This window comes from Xenopus laevis, chromosome 6S, assembly GCF_017654675.1.
Source record: "Xenopus laevis strain J_2021 chromosome 6S, Xenopus_laevis_v10.1, whole genome shotgun sequence".
Taxonomy (NCBI): Eukaryota; Metazoa; Chordata; class Amphibia; order Anura; family Pipidae; genus Xenopus; species Xenopus laevis.
This window is the reverse complement of record NC_054382.1, coordinates 16,912,003-16,926,731: the sequence shown is the minus strand read 5'-3', so window position 1 is coordinate 16,926,731 and position 14,729 is coordinate 16,912,003. Positions and strand designations below refer to the sequence as shown.

Sequence of the window (14,729 nt, the reverse complement as noted above, 5' to 3'; positions counted from 1 at the left end):
CCTGGTAACAACATCACCGGTCTGTCCAACGCTACCTCCGTTATTAGAAGGAAACTGCTGCCACCATTCAGCCCACCCCCAGAGTGCCTCCTCCCCACCCTTAGAGCGCTCGATAGAGCAAACGCCTGACGTACGTTTCGCCTGTATAGGCTTTCTCAAAGTATTAACTCTTAATTGTTTATCACAAGATATAATAATGACAACACAACACAACAAAGTGTGGACACAATGAATTTATTTTGAATGAATTTAATTGCACTCATGAAAAAATAAAAAAAAATGTTAAGGCATTAATTATGGTTTCCAAGTTACACACACACACACAATCTAATTATATTTATTAACAAGGCTGTGCGACCTCGTTAGCTCTTCTTTGCAGTTCCTTTCTTTCAGGTACAAATTCATCATTATACACAGAGCCTCTCAGTGGCCTGCTCATTGGTTTTTGGCTAGCACTAGTCACTGTTGAAAACTGGGAATGTTGCCCCTTTGTTATTAAATTATAAAGTGCCATTAATCTGTGGAATATTTCCCTGAAATAAGACCACCATTAGCCCACCCCCACCCTCAATAGGTAATAGCATATTTAAATTGTAATCCAAAATGCTTAATTACATTATACATTCCTACTGCAAAGTTACAAAAATAACATGATTTACTACTCTTAAGTTACTCTGGGTTAGAAAAATATTCTCTTCTAATCAACACTGGAGTAGTCACAACCATCAAATCATTTACAGCCGGTTTCTAATCAAAAGCACTGGCTTGCCAAGCTCTCTTCTCTGTATTAGTACAAATATAATTGTGACATTAACATAAAAGGTTACAAATACAGTTGAGTCTTAAATGTGAGTTTTTCTTCTGGTTAAATAAACTACTTACATTGTGACCGAAGAAAGGGTATAGCAAGCAAACTAAATGAGATTCATTATATGGGTGGAAAAAAACTATTTAGGCTGTTGGCACATGGGGAGATTAGTGGGCAAGCAATAAATCTTCGTTGCTGCCGCGACTAATCTCCCCAAAATGCCTTCCCACAAGCAACAATGTGATTCGCCAGTGGGATGACATTCGCGTGGCTTCGTTTCCAAAGTCACTCGAAGTTTCTTTGCGAGGCAACTTCGGATGATTTCGTAAAACAAAGCGACGCGAATGCCATCCCACCAGCAATTTGCATTCTTGCTTGTGGGAAGGTATTTTGGGGATATTAGTTGCCGTAGCAGCGAGGGTTTATCGATTGGCGACTAATCTCCCCGTGTGCCACCAGCCTTATGGCCTGTAAATTTACATGAACAATACACCTGCCTCCCTTCATACCAATGCACAAAAAATAAAAAATAACTATGCAGTGCCCTTGATAATGCTTGGGACAATGACACATTTTCTTTAAATTTACCCCTCTGCTCAATCAAACAATTCAGATGTGATTACAATGCACATTCCAGACTTTAAAGTTATTTAAAGAGATTTCAGTTTCACCATGTAGAAATTACAACACTTTTTATACACAGCCCCCTCATTTCAGGGCACAATAATGTTTGGGACAAAGTAGTGATAGGTATATTAAAGCAGTCATGTTCCCTTTAGGTTTCGTCTTCAGCATATGGAAGGCATGCTCAGTTGGATTTAAATCAGGTGACTGGCTTGCCCATTTAAAATTTTTCTATTTTTTTTAGCTTTGAGAAATTCCTGTTTTGCCTTAGCAGTAGGTTTGGGATCATTATCTTGTTGCAGATGAAGCGCCATCCAATGAGTTTGTAGGAATTTACTGGAAACTAAGCAGATAAGATGTACACCCTTAGAATAAATAGTGCAACTGCCACCAGCAGTTACATCATCAATGAAGATAAAGGTAGCCATAGAAGCAAAGAACCGCTCGTTTGGCGACATGGCTAAACGAGCCGATCTTTCCCCGATATGCTACTAACGGGCATGGCTATATCGGGGGTAATCTGAACATTCGGCCCTATGGCCGAATGATCGGATTACGATGAGTGCGCAATGGGCTCCGGCGGGACAGTCGGGACAAAATCAAACCTGTCCGATCGACCAAACGACCGATCTCCGCCGGACGAAAAATGTCGGGACTCTCCACACAAGGTCCGAAAATTGTACAAATCCTCAATTCGTACGATAGGATCTTTGCATCTATGGCCAGCTTAAGTGTGCCAGTACCTGTGGCAGCCATACATGCCAAAACCATAACATCCCCACCACCATGTTTAACAAATAAGCTGGTATGCTTTGGATCTTGGGCATCTCCATACTTTCCTCTTGCCATCATTCTGATACAGGTTAATATTTCCCTCGTTTGTCCAGACCAGGCTCTTTTAAGTAGTTTTTTTGCAAACGGTAATCTGCCCATCCTGTTTTTTGTTGCTAACTAGTGGTCTGCATCTTGCAGTGTAGGCTCTGTATTCTGAAGTCTTCTGCGGATAGTAGTCTCTGACAACGACACACCTGCCTCCTGAAGATTCAGATCTGTTGGATAGGCGTTCGATTTTTCTTTACTATAGTGAGGATTCAGCAGTGGAGGCCTTATTTGGCCGACCAGCCCCTTTGCAATTACAGAGCTCACCAGTGCATTATTTTTTCATAATGATGTTCCAGACAATTGGTAATCCTAAGGTTTGACTGATGTCTCTAATGGTTTTATTCTTGTTTTTCAGCCTCATAAAACAGTAGCTTCCTTGACTTTCGTTGGCACAGCTTTTTTCTCATGTTGAACAATGGCAACTACAGTACAGACGCCAAATGGTAGAAGCAAGCCTAGGTATCTTATTCTTGCACGAATTAAGCAATGCAAGACTTGTGAGTAATAACAAACAATGTGAAGCCCATTGTCACAAACATTATGGTGCCCTGAAATGAGGGGGACTCTATATAAAAAGCTTAATTTCTACATGGTGAAACTGAAATGTATAAATTGAACATCTCCAATGTGCACGATAACAACTTCTTAATTGTTTGATTTAAAATTTTACACTGAGAAGCAGAGGAGATAAGCAAAGAAAATGTCTTTATCCCAAACATTATGGAGGGCACTGTATATATCTTGAAATGCATAAAAATAAAAAAAGTGACTGTGAGACTATAAGGAATGGAGCTTTGTAAATGAAGTCCAGTAAAGACACTAAATGCTCAGTGGAAACTGGGGTATTTACCATTGCAGCCATAATGACACCACTTTTTTGGACACACAAAAGTTACAAGACACCATATAGAGGCAAATATTGATCAAAGACTCCAGCATGTGCTTAGCACAACTTTGTGTATAGGAGTCTGGGTCTCTTAACTGAATGGTTAAGACAAGGTTTACGAATATTTAAAAGAAATCCTGTATCAACTACAAAAATATTTGGGCTTCAAAAAGGCACTTCATTCATCTTTTCTCAAGGTTGCTAAAAAGACTGCAGGTTCAACTTCACTGCTAGACTGCCTTCTAAGTAACTATCCGTCAATAAATTGGAGAAAACAACACACTCTAAGCTCCCTTGTTGATGTTCTTCTGATCTTCTTGTGCTATCCCAATTAGGAAGTCTTAGGAACCAGGGATATATGCCACCAGCAAATGTAGTTAAAGTGTGCTTCAAAAGCGGATTATGCTCCTTGCAGCCCCGGGTGCAAGCCGTACCCCCTGCCAGGGCAAAATATGCATATATCTAATATTGTCATGGCTTGACAAAGGGCCTGCGTAGCCCGAAACGTTGCCTATGGCATTTGAGTAAAGTTTTTCACTATTTCCAACAATACCGGAGTGCTGCTGCTTTATTTGATACAGGGATATATGCCACCAGAGTCCAGCTATTATGTATATACATACACACACAAAGCGTGAACTTACAGAGCATAGCCCCGAGCTTAAGCTTTCCATGGCACATAACCATGTCTACTTTTTAGAAGATATTAAATAATGATCATTCTCTACTACACTGGCTGATCAACCCTAACAAACTGCGACTTAATAATTTTGCTTTATCAAGAAGTTCGTTTTACGTGACCAGTGCTTCACCCCTAACTAGGGCTATGGGCACTTCTTCTACTGACAGCTTAACACAGTCAACATATTATATCAATGTGACATCAATGTATAACAAAAGTGATAAAAATAGATGAAGACACTCTAGGCAACCTGAATACAACTATAATGTGCATCTAAAAGCCATATTCCCATATATATGATGTGTCCAACTATTGTGATGTTCGTATTAACACAATTTCATTTTGCTTATTTAGACCTAATTCTGTCAAACTAATGGTGGGGATGACACCTGTATCCCAGCATGGTAGTTGCTGTAGCACCTTTCCCCATGCCAAAAAGGGTGTCAAATACAGTGTAGCATCAGAGTGCCTTTCCTCAAATTATATACCAACTTTCCTGCACTTGCCAAAATTTTCACACATAAGCATACAGGTTCATTTATAAACATTACATGTTCCCATGTCTTTTATCTCAATCCTGGGGCTATTTTATCAAACATATGAAGAGCACAGGGCAAACACTGGGAATTCTAAAAAGCACAAAAAAGGCAAAAAAACAGAGCTTGTGTTTTCTAGTCACCAATATGAGGAATTTGGTTTGCAACACAGGACTTTTAACACAACTTTATCTCGGTAACAGATTAGCCATTGTATAAAAACCCTAAACAGAACTGGAACATTTCACAGAAATATCATAGGTAGCCATGTAACATATAAAATCTGTACTAGACAATCATTTCACTGTGAATGAGAACAACAGTGCAGCAGATTTGACATCAGTACTTTTTTTTTACCACAAACACAGGCTGCACGGGGATACAAAACACTGCGTTCAGCTATGGTATCGCTTTAAAATGATTCAGGCAATGAAGTAAAGACAGCCCAAAGCATTAAGGGGTCCTCACAGTTATGTGCTTGCTGCCAATGGGTTAGCAGTTCCTCTTTGTCGCCAAAAACTTGCTTGCACAATATGCAGTTCAATCGATCGCCAGACCATAGACGCACCTCAATTCCAGATGCGCTAAACCAACTATCTTCTTTTCTACTGTCTCCTTGATTCCCTTTAGGACTTGATGGTTCTTGTTTCAGAAGCTCTGTTTCATTTACATGAGAAAAACATGTATGTTTTCTTAGTTTGCTATGTCCCAGGAATCCTTCACCGCAACTACTACACCTGACATTTCGCCTTTCATTCAGTAATTTCCAGTAGTGTGTTGCATTTTTAACTACTTCCTCCTGGGCACCATGGTGACTCTCTAAAACCCCTTGCTGGAACCGATCTTCGAATTTTTCCCCATGTTCAAATAACAAATGCTTTTTCATGTTGGAGAATGTGGGCATAAAGACATGACAGCGGCCGCATTTTATCTGTAATTTGATTTCTCCTGTCTGTCCATTAATGGAGTGTTCTTCGCTGGCAGAGCAGCTCTCCCTACAATGTAAAAGAAGGGAGATTTAAGCAAATATACATCTTTTAAGAAAAGGGAATGAAGGGGTCCTATAACTATTCCTGTTACTGAAGATAAGCAGAAGGTGAAGGCTTTGTCATGCTATCAGGAACCTTAAGCTGGCCATAGACGCAAAGATCTGATCGTACAAAGAGGATTCGTACAATTTTCGAACCGTGTGTGGAGAGTCCCGACATTTTTCGTCCGGCGGAGATCGGTCGTTTGGTCGATCGGACAGGTTAGAAAATTTCTGTCGGCTGCCGATAATATCTCTGCGTGTATTGCCGATCGTACGATTTTCAGTGGGAGACTGTCACCAACTTTGGTTGGACATAGATATCGTACGATTGCTGTCAGGGGCAGAACATTGCTGATCTGTTCTTTAACTAATCTGACTGGTAAGACTTTGATCTGAATGGTTAGTGGCGGGTCGGGAGATGGGAAAGTCCGATCGTACGATGATTAGTACGATCGGATCTTTGCATCTATGGCCAGCTTTATGAAAGTAATTTCTTCAAAATAATGATGCTGGTTTTTACACTTTGACATACATCGTGTGCCCTGCACTGGCAGAAGGTAAACTAAATGGAACTGGTGGTTTCAATAATGATGCCAATATCTGAAAACGGTAGGGATACAGTTTTTAAAAAGTATGTGGATTCTAGTCTTTTTCCCTTTAAAGGAGAAGGAAATTCTGAGTTAACTGTATACACTTACCTGAAAGCCCGGACCAATGCTCATATAGGCAGAAAACTGCACCAGTCCAGCGAGCACCACTGAGCGATCAGCTTCCTTCTTCTTCTTTCATCAAATTTCCTGGGGCAGACGCATGCGCAGTAGAACTAAATAGCCGACTTCTTTGTTAAAGTCCAGCTTTTCGCGCTACTGCACATGCACACCCGCGCAAATAAAAAAGAAGCCGGAAGCCATTCGCTCCGTGGTGTTGCTGGAAGAACCCCTGGACCGGTGCAGTTTTCTGCTGATAGGAGCACCGGGGTTTCTGGTAAGTATATACAACTTTTGGCACCCCCAAGTTAACTCAGCCTTTCCTTCTCCTTTAAGTGTAATACATTTTTTTTTTTTTAAAGCCTAGATTTTGCGATCAGTCACCATTCAAAGATAATTTTCCACGTGTTCAGCTAGAGTTAACCCAGTTATTTTGGCTGGATAGGGGAGGAAATATTTATCAAAATACATTGCAAATAAACAGCCTACCTCTTTATTAGGGATGCTTCTTGGGTCCCCTTTGAATCCATATCTTTTGTCTCCAGCTGCTTGGTGGACGTCTCGGTGTTGATAATAACCCTATGCACTTCTTTAAGATGCCCAAAATAAACCCTTATGTGCCCAAACACCTTGCCACAGAATTCGCAACACATCAACTTCTTGAGACGACTCTCGCCATGATGAAGCTTCATGTGAGTGCTTAGGCTCCCTGAGTGCACATAGGCCTTGCGGCACAGCCTGCAGTGGTAGGGCTTTCTGTTGGTGTGAGTGTTCAGGTGGTCTTGCAAGTGATGCTTGAACTGAAAACTGTGTTCACAGATGTGACATTTATAGTATGCCTTTATTGCTGAAGACAGGCTGTTAAGATCACCAACTTGTTTCAGAAGTATACCGTCTCCTGGCTTCCCTCTGTTCTGCTTTATCTGATGTACTTTATTTTTAATACCACTGTCGGTTATAAAAGATTGGAACCCAGCTGTAGAAGACCCAAGTGTAGCCAAGTTCTGTCCTACTATCACAGGCTTTGGCATTATACTTCGGTATTTCTTTAACGCTACATCTTTTTTGTCCTCTGGTTCTACAGAATGCATTTTTAGCTTCTCTTTACAATAAACGAATTTGCTTCCGACGAGTTTCATCTTCTGATAGCCCATCATTTCAATGGAGGATTTCCTCTTTCTTCCTCGTTTCTTTCCTGCTGCACCATTTGGTTTTTTTAAAGGGTCAGCTTCAGATTCTGTACCAGAGAGGCATAGATTGGCTGGAGAGGAAGAGTCCACCAATTTAGAATGGGGATTTGGAACCTCACTTAAAAAAGTTTCATGACTGGTTGACTTTATACTGAAATTGGAATCTGCCACTGCAGCAGGATTTTCTACAAGTTGGCTGCGTTTGGAAATAATTGCCTTTTTTGTTTTAGAATATGGCAAAATAGGCAGTTTTCCTTTTGGTACAGAAGGGAGAACACAAACTGGACTTCCAAACATCACTTGTGAGAGAACAGTCAGAGAGTTAGCAGAGTTGGTTACTTTTTTGCTATCATATCTCATCAAGGGCCCATTCTCTACCAAGCTAGTAATCTCTTCTGCACAGACTTTTATAGGGCTACTGGCGCCAAATGTTTTTGGCAAACATTTCTCATTATATGAAATTGATTTATGTACTTTAATAGCATCAGCTTGGTTCACTGGTGAAGTTCCAGGGGTCAAGATGCTGCTGACATCCTGAATATTCTCCTCTACAGGCAACTTTTGAATGGTTTCAGCATGACCATAGTGGTCTACTTGCGTGGTTTTATTTTCTGCAGTTCTAATCAAGGAGGTCCCCTTTGCCTTTTTATCAAGCAGAATCTTATTTCGAGAAGACTGGTACCTTGGAATTGGCAATTTGAGATTTTCTTGCAGCGGAATATTTGTGGTCTGCATTACCTGTGCACCCGTTGGCTGGGTAACCTGTGGTAATGCGACAAAAGAATATGTTCCATCCTGGCCTGCTACTTTCATTAAAGTATAATTTTGCGTTGGCATTACTACAGGCTTAGTGCTAATACCCGATAATGCTATATCAGGAAGAGAATGTCCATATGAAGATGGCGTACACGGATTTACTATCTTAGGTGCAATTTTTGGAGCAATGGTTCTAAAATGACTTGTATTTGGCACATTCTTTCTGCACTGCATTGTCCCAGTAGCAGCCTTCAGCTCATCTGCAAATATACAAGTAGTAACAATTACTAACATCGGGACAAGCTATATCAATAAAAGCTATACTTTAATAGATTATAAAAAGCACAGCATGTATTAGCAAGAAAAAAACCGCATCGCTTTTTTTTTGTTTATAGACTGTAAATGTCACACAAACTGGCTTTGGGCTACGGCTCCAGAAAATAAAGGGCCACAAATAAACAATTACCCCATATACCCCATATCTTACACTATAAGATAGGTCTTTATCTTTGGCCCATGTGGGGTCAACTTCATACTTTCAGAACATGTTAGCCACGTCATAACACAATAATGCAAATACACGAGCAGTCACAGAGATATTATTGAAATCTTATGGTTGTGATGTCCGAAAATGTTTGATTACAAAGATAACATGTAAGAATGTGTTGGAACATTAAGCTGCCAACTAAACATTGCAAGGGGAAGAAGAACTTATTGAATGCCCCACGGATCAGAAAAGGAATTGTCGATGCATTATTCCACCAACCCAGATGTGAGCCAGTGGGGGGCACTTATTTAGCATTAGAGCCAGGAAAGGGAGTTACTGAGTCAGGTCTAAATGGGGAACCTGTGGGTATGATGGTGACTGCAAAAGGGCAAAACAGCAAAGTAGGAGAGGCTAAATGCCTGGAGAGACTGCAGAGAGGCAAACAAGTAAACTGTTGCTCCTTTTTTGTCTCCTGCAACAACTCTGGCTTGCAGCAAAATATGTTACATATTCAAGCTTTTTTAAGTCACATATAGTAACAGAGATCCGATATACCCAAATATAGAAGCAACCACAGAAAGAATGTGTGATTAGATATTAATCTATGCTGTCACACAAGTGACTTATTAAAGGGTAATAAAGAGAATTGTCCTTTCAATAAACGCACAAATTACAATGAACTTTGAATATATTGTAATCAGTAATATCACATGCAGGTAAGTAGTGGTCTGGCAGGAAGACAAATATGTGAGGGCCTGAAGAGAAAGCTACAAAATAAAGATAAATATACAGACACATAATTTGTCTGTATCTTATTGCTAGATATCTAGACTTTGTAGCACAGAAGACTAGCAAAAAGGGATCTAGAAATTCTAGACTCTAGAAATAATCTCCAAAACTGCTGCAAAAACTTGTGACAGTATCTGGGTGTTGCTTGTATTCACTACAGAAAGACTTATCCGCAGGGATGATAAGGGTTAGTTCACACAAGGAGATTCAGGGAGATTTTGTCGGATGGTGACTAATCACCTCGTCTTCTGAGCGACTATCTCCCCGAACTGCCTCAGCCATTTTCCCCATAGGCTACAATGAAAAGTCGTCTGTGCTAATGCACACGCGGCGATGCATTTTCTATAGTCGCCCGAAGTTGTCTGTGTGAGAAAACGCATCGCCGCGTGTGCATTAGCGCAGGTGACTTCTCATTGTAGCCTATGGGATAAAGCGCTGAGGCAGTTCAGGGAGATAGTCGCTCAGAAGACGGGCCGATTAGTCGCCGGCGACAAAATCTCCCCGAATCTCCTGGTGTGAACTAACCCTAAAGGGGAAAACACAGCAATAATTATGCTTACATGAACTACTTTAATGTGACAGATCTGCTGGGCCATTCTCATTATCTACTTAAAGTGGACCCGTCGCCCAAAAAAAAAAATTCAAAATCCTATTTTATCACATTAGTCAAGCAAAATCAACTTAAATTACACTATATAAATTATTTGAATCTTGTTTCCTTCAGTCTGGGGATTCATAATTATAGCAAGCAGGAAGCAGCCATTTTGTGGACACTGTTATTAAGACAAGTCTTGTATCATCTCAGAATCTTGTTGTGCACCAGAATGGGGGACCTGATGTCCATCCCCATGCCCTGGCTACACAATTAAACGGTAAAGAGAACGGGGGAATGTGAGGAGAGCAGTGATATCTAAGAAGTGCCGAATGGAAAGTGAAAGTAATTGTCTGCCCCGCCTCTATGCCACTGGCATAGAGGAGGGGCAGACAATATTTGATTGACAGCTGAGATTTTTAAATGAGCTTACAACAGCTATGAATGCTTTAATAAAAAATAGAAATTGGATTTCATGTTTAATTTGAAAAGGACTTTTATTATACAGATTTTTGTGTCTGGATGACAGGTCCACTTTAATTAATCCCAACTACTGCTCTTCTATGGCACACAGCCATCAAGTAACCTGTGACCCAAGATAGAGAAATCTGGGTAGTGCACAATACAAGTATGGTATGTCTTATACAGAAAGCTCCAAATTACAGAAAGGCCATCTCTGTTGAGTTAATTTTAAAGGGGTTGTTTGCCTGAAAATTAGCTTTTAGCATGATGTAGAGAGTGATATCCTGAGACAATTTGCAATTGGTTTTCATTTTTTATTATTTGTGGTTTTTGAGTTATTTATCTTTTTATTCAGCAGCTCTCCAGTTCGCAATTTCAGCAATCCGATTGATGGGGTCCAAATTACCCTAGCAACCTTGCACTGATTTGAATAAGGAACTGGAATAGGAATAGGACAAATCTTGACTAGAAAGATGAGTAATAAAAAGTAGCAATACCAATAAATATGTAGCCTTACAGAGCATTTATTTTTTAGATGGGGTCAGTGACCCCCATTTTAAAGCTGGAGTCAAAACAGAAATACAAATAATTAAAAAAACAAACAATAAGTAATGGAAACCAATTAAAAAGTTGTTTAGAACTGGCCATTCGGTGAACCACCCCTTCAAGCAAATAATTCAGATTTTTCAAAATGATTCCTTTTTTCTCTGTAATAATAAATTAAAGGAGAATTATCCCCCCCCCATAGCTAAAAGTCCCCATTTGCCTTCTCCACTGGGCCCCGTCCCTGCTTCTTCCCTGCATATCGTTCAAAAAGAATAAAATGACCCATCCAGTAATGTTGACCTAAATTTGCAGAGTAGCGCAGCAAAGCTCAGAGGCAGTTTGTTTGGTTCCTTCGGTATCTTCGGTATCCTCTTCTTTCTTTTCAATAATTTTTGGAGCTCTCTGACTCCAACTGCATATGCGCCAACGACTGAAGTGTAGGCGCTCATGTCACGAAGATATGGAAGCGTTCTAACATGGCACCCCTGAGCTCTGCTGCGCTACTCTGCAAAATTAGGTCAATGTTGCTTGATGGGGCATGTATTCTTTTTGAACACTATGGGGCAGAGTCACTAACCTGTGAAAATTTGCCAGGCGAAAATTCGCTCAGGCAACGCTAATTTACTAAAATGTGAAGTTGCATCCAGGGCGCTGAACGCTGGCAAATTTTTGCTAGCGTTACTTTGCCAATCAAAGCAAAGATGCGCTAACGTTGACTAATTTGCATACGGCGGGAAATGATAAAGTTGAATGCATGAATATGTTGCAGCAAATACATTACATTACACAAGTCAGGGAACCTAAAAAAAAAAAAAAGAGTTGTTATAATGCCCCACACATGAGCCCGCTGTATAGTTTATGTTCCATATGTTAGAAAATGTTTAAGGACTTTTGCAGGCTATCACTCTGAAAAAAGGAAAAAAAGAAGTTTTTTGTGACTTAGAAAATTTTTCCACTAAAAATTGAGGAATTCCTATGTACTCCATTGCACTTCGCCCGGTCTGAGCTGGCGAAGGCAAGTCTGGTGAAAGAGGTAACGTTCAGTAAGATCCACATCTTAGTGAACTTGCGCAGTTACGTCCATTCACCAGAGTAAAAATTTGCATGGCGTTAGAGTTCGAATGATCGCTAGCGTCTGCCTCTATCGCTAGCAAAGTTACGACTGCGCCTGTTAGTAAATTGGCGAAGTACCTGAATGATGTCACGCTGGTGAATTTTCGCCAGCGTTAGTCACTTTGCCCTTTAGAAAATCTGCCCCTATGTGAGGAGGAAGCAGGGAGGGGGGCCAAATGGAGAAGGCGAATTGGGGCTTTTAGCTGTAAGGGGGGTTTAATTTTCCTTTAAGGTGTGGTCATCCAAATTACAGAGAGATTAGAAAGAACCCCAGGTCACAAGAATTCCAGAAAGTAGATCCTATATCTGTATATTTGAAATGTAACTAGTGTAGATGGTATATACAAGAATAGGTGCCTCTTTTATGTATCAAATCACTACTGAACTGCCGCCTCTTCTTGTTTCCTGGTTGGCTGACTGTCAACTCAAAAGACCAGGTTGCTTATATATGAAGTCTTATGCTGTCCAAAATGAAGCTTTTCTAGTCTAGCGCTTAATGTAATAAAAAGTGTAAGAACTGCCAGTAACCCATAGCAACCAGACCGCAGCATTTACTGGTCATATCTGAACTTTGTGACTAAACCCGGGCAAACGTTGCCCCTTTTATTTCATTACCCCAAAACTGATGTGTAACTAAAGTGAGTCCTGAGCGATCTGTTTTTGCCTTACGTGTCGCTCTCGTGTCAACGTAAAAAAATGTTACGACTGAAAACATGCTATTGCATGCAGGGCCGGGCCAAGGTATTTTGGCACCCTAGGCAAGGGCTTCAATCAGTGCCCCCCAGCCAGTCCTGCATTACCATTTACCACCTTACCATTCATATTGCCCCCTTTACCAACGGCAGTCAATCCCTCAGATTGCTCCCAAGCCCCCAATCTGTACCTGTGCCAGCATAAACCAAAACATCCATCATATTGTTACCCCCAATCTGTACCTATGCCAGCGGCAGCCAAAATAGTCCATCATATTGCCCCTAATTTGTATTTGTGCCAGCAGGAGCCAAAAATCCATCATATTGCCCCATGTACCTGAGCCAAAAAATCCACAATATTGCCTCCAATCTGTACCTGTGCCAGCAGAAGCCAAAAAATCCAAAATATTGCCTCCAAATATGCACTTGTGCCAGCAGCAGTGGCGGAACTACCGGGGGAGGGGGGGCTGCGAGCAGGCCAGGGCCCACACCCCCTCAGGGCCCCCCAGCAGCCCGTGCACCACTGACAAATGTGGCCGTACGGAGGGGGCGGGGCCCGGCTGCGCGTCACGCACCATGGCCCGCCCCCCTCTAGTGACGCTACTGGCCAGCAGGAGCCAAATATCCATAATATCGCCCCCAAATACTGTATGTATCTGTGCCAGCAGCAGCCAAAAATCCATCATATTGCCCCAAATCATCTGTTTACCTGTACAAGTAGCAGCCAAGATATTACCCACAAATATGTACCTGTGCCAGCAGCTGCCAAGAGGGAGGTGGGGAGTATTTCTGCCAGCAGTATGAATCACGGGCAAGAGAGGGTTCGAACAAGTGGTTTATAAAATTCAAAAAGTATTAGAAATCAGGGTTCAAAAAAGAAAAAAATTCCCCTTAAAAGTGCGCCCCCTTCATGATTGCGCCCTGCCTGCACCTAGTTCCAGCCCTGATTGTATGTAAAGTAGAGTGGTTTGGGGCAAATTTTCTAATTTTCTGGAAAAAAAAGAAATTTTGAGCTGATACTCCTTAGATAGAATGTACACAGAGCACAAGTGCAAAGTGGCACCAATGATCAGTGCTGTGATAGTATCTGTGTGAAGTATCTCTGACTGCAACCTGTGGATCTGTCTGTAGTAGTTACTGAACTACACCTCCCCACTCACATCCCATCAATGAAGGTTAAAGAGCCCTCCAGGCAGAGTGGCACAGTGCAACCAAGCATGAACCAGCAGTGACAACAAGGTACATTATAACACATGAAATACCTGCAGCTGCTGCTCGCCCAGCACACACCTCCTGCTGCACCTGATGCATTTAGTTACATGTACCAAGTGCCCCTCTGTGTACAGTCAGCGGGTGTATCCGCGGCCAGCTAATGGGCAGCAAGGACTCAGGTTACCCAGAAGTCATTGCCTGACTTTACCAACCAGGAAGCTCCCTGCTACTAAGCCTGGACCTTCCTCCCTGTCTGTTCCTCTTCCGCATGGCGTCACTGTTCTTCCCCTGGCCACGCCCATTACGCGAAGGATCCAATCAGGCAGCGGTGTGAGTGACTAGCCGCGCCCACTTGCCTATGTATTTTGGTCAGTCAGCTGTGAGAGAAAGAGTGGAACAAACTTGTTGTGTGCTGTTAGTTATAGGCTGGGCAATGTAGTTCCACCGACAGCTGAGGAGACGTAATATCCAGCTATAATAGTGTAAGCGTGACGCCCAGCTTAGTCCTTTGCCTCTGTTATACTGTAGTCAGCCTCAGGGGCAGATGTTTTTTATTCTCGTGCGCGTCACAGGAGACCAGACATATTATTTGAACAGCTGTACACAGTATGAAATGGTTGTGTCCCACAGTGATGTGTTTCCAACTGATTTCTGTACTTACAGCAATTTCTTCTGCATCCCCTCTTACAATAATGCAAGAAAGACAAAACGGTTAAAGGGATACTGTCATCGAGA

The 14,729-nt window shown here is 41.6% G+C and overlaps 1 protein-coding gene across 1 annotated transcript; it reads right to left on the bottom strand.

Annotated features, from left to right (window-relative positions):
• Positions 1-4,446: 4,446 nt before the first annotated feature.
• Positions 4,447-14,247, bottom strand: znf438.S (zinc finger protein 438 S homeolog). The gene is made up of 3 exons (XM_018269069.2): positions 14,045-14,247; positions 6,645-8,361; positions 4,447-5,413 (listed from the first exon to the last, which is right to left on the bottom strand). The coding sequence occupies exons 1-3, from the start codon at positions 14,091-14,093 to the stop codon at positions 4,831-4,833; spliced, it is 2,349 nt and encodes a 782-aa protein (XP_018124558.1). The 5' UTR covers positions 14,094-14,247; the 3' UTR covers positions 4,447-4,830.
• Positions 14,248-14,729: the final 482 nt, after the last annotated feature.

Bases quoted from the DNA above. Each gene is read 5' to 3' on its own strand.
- znf438.S (XM_018269069.2), bottom strand. From the start codon at position 14,093: ATGCATCAGGTGCAGCAGGAGGTGTGTGCTGGGCGAGCAGCAGCTGCA. The intron at 8,362-14,044 runs GTATTTCATGTG...GTATATTTGCAG, and splicing joins TGGGCGAGCAGCAGCTGCAG to ATGAGCTGAAGGCTGCTACT. The intron at 5,414-6,644 runs GTAGGCTGTTTA...TTTACATTGTAG, and splicing joins GAAGCATCCCTAATAAAGAG to GGAGAGCTGCTCTGCCAGCG.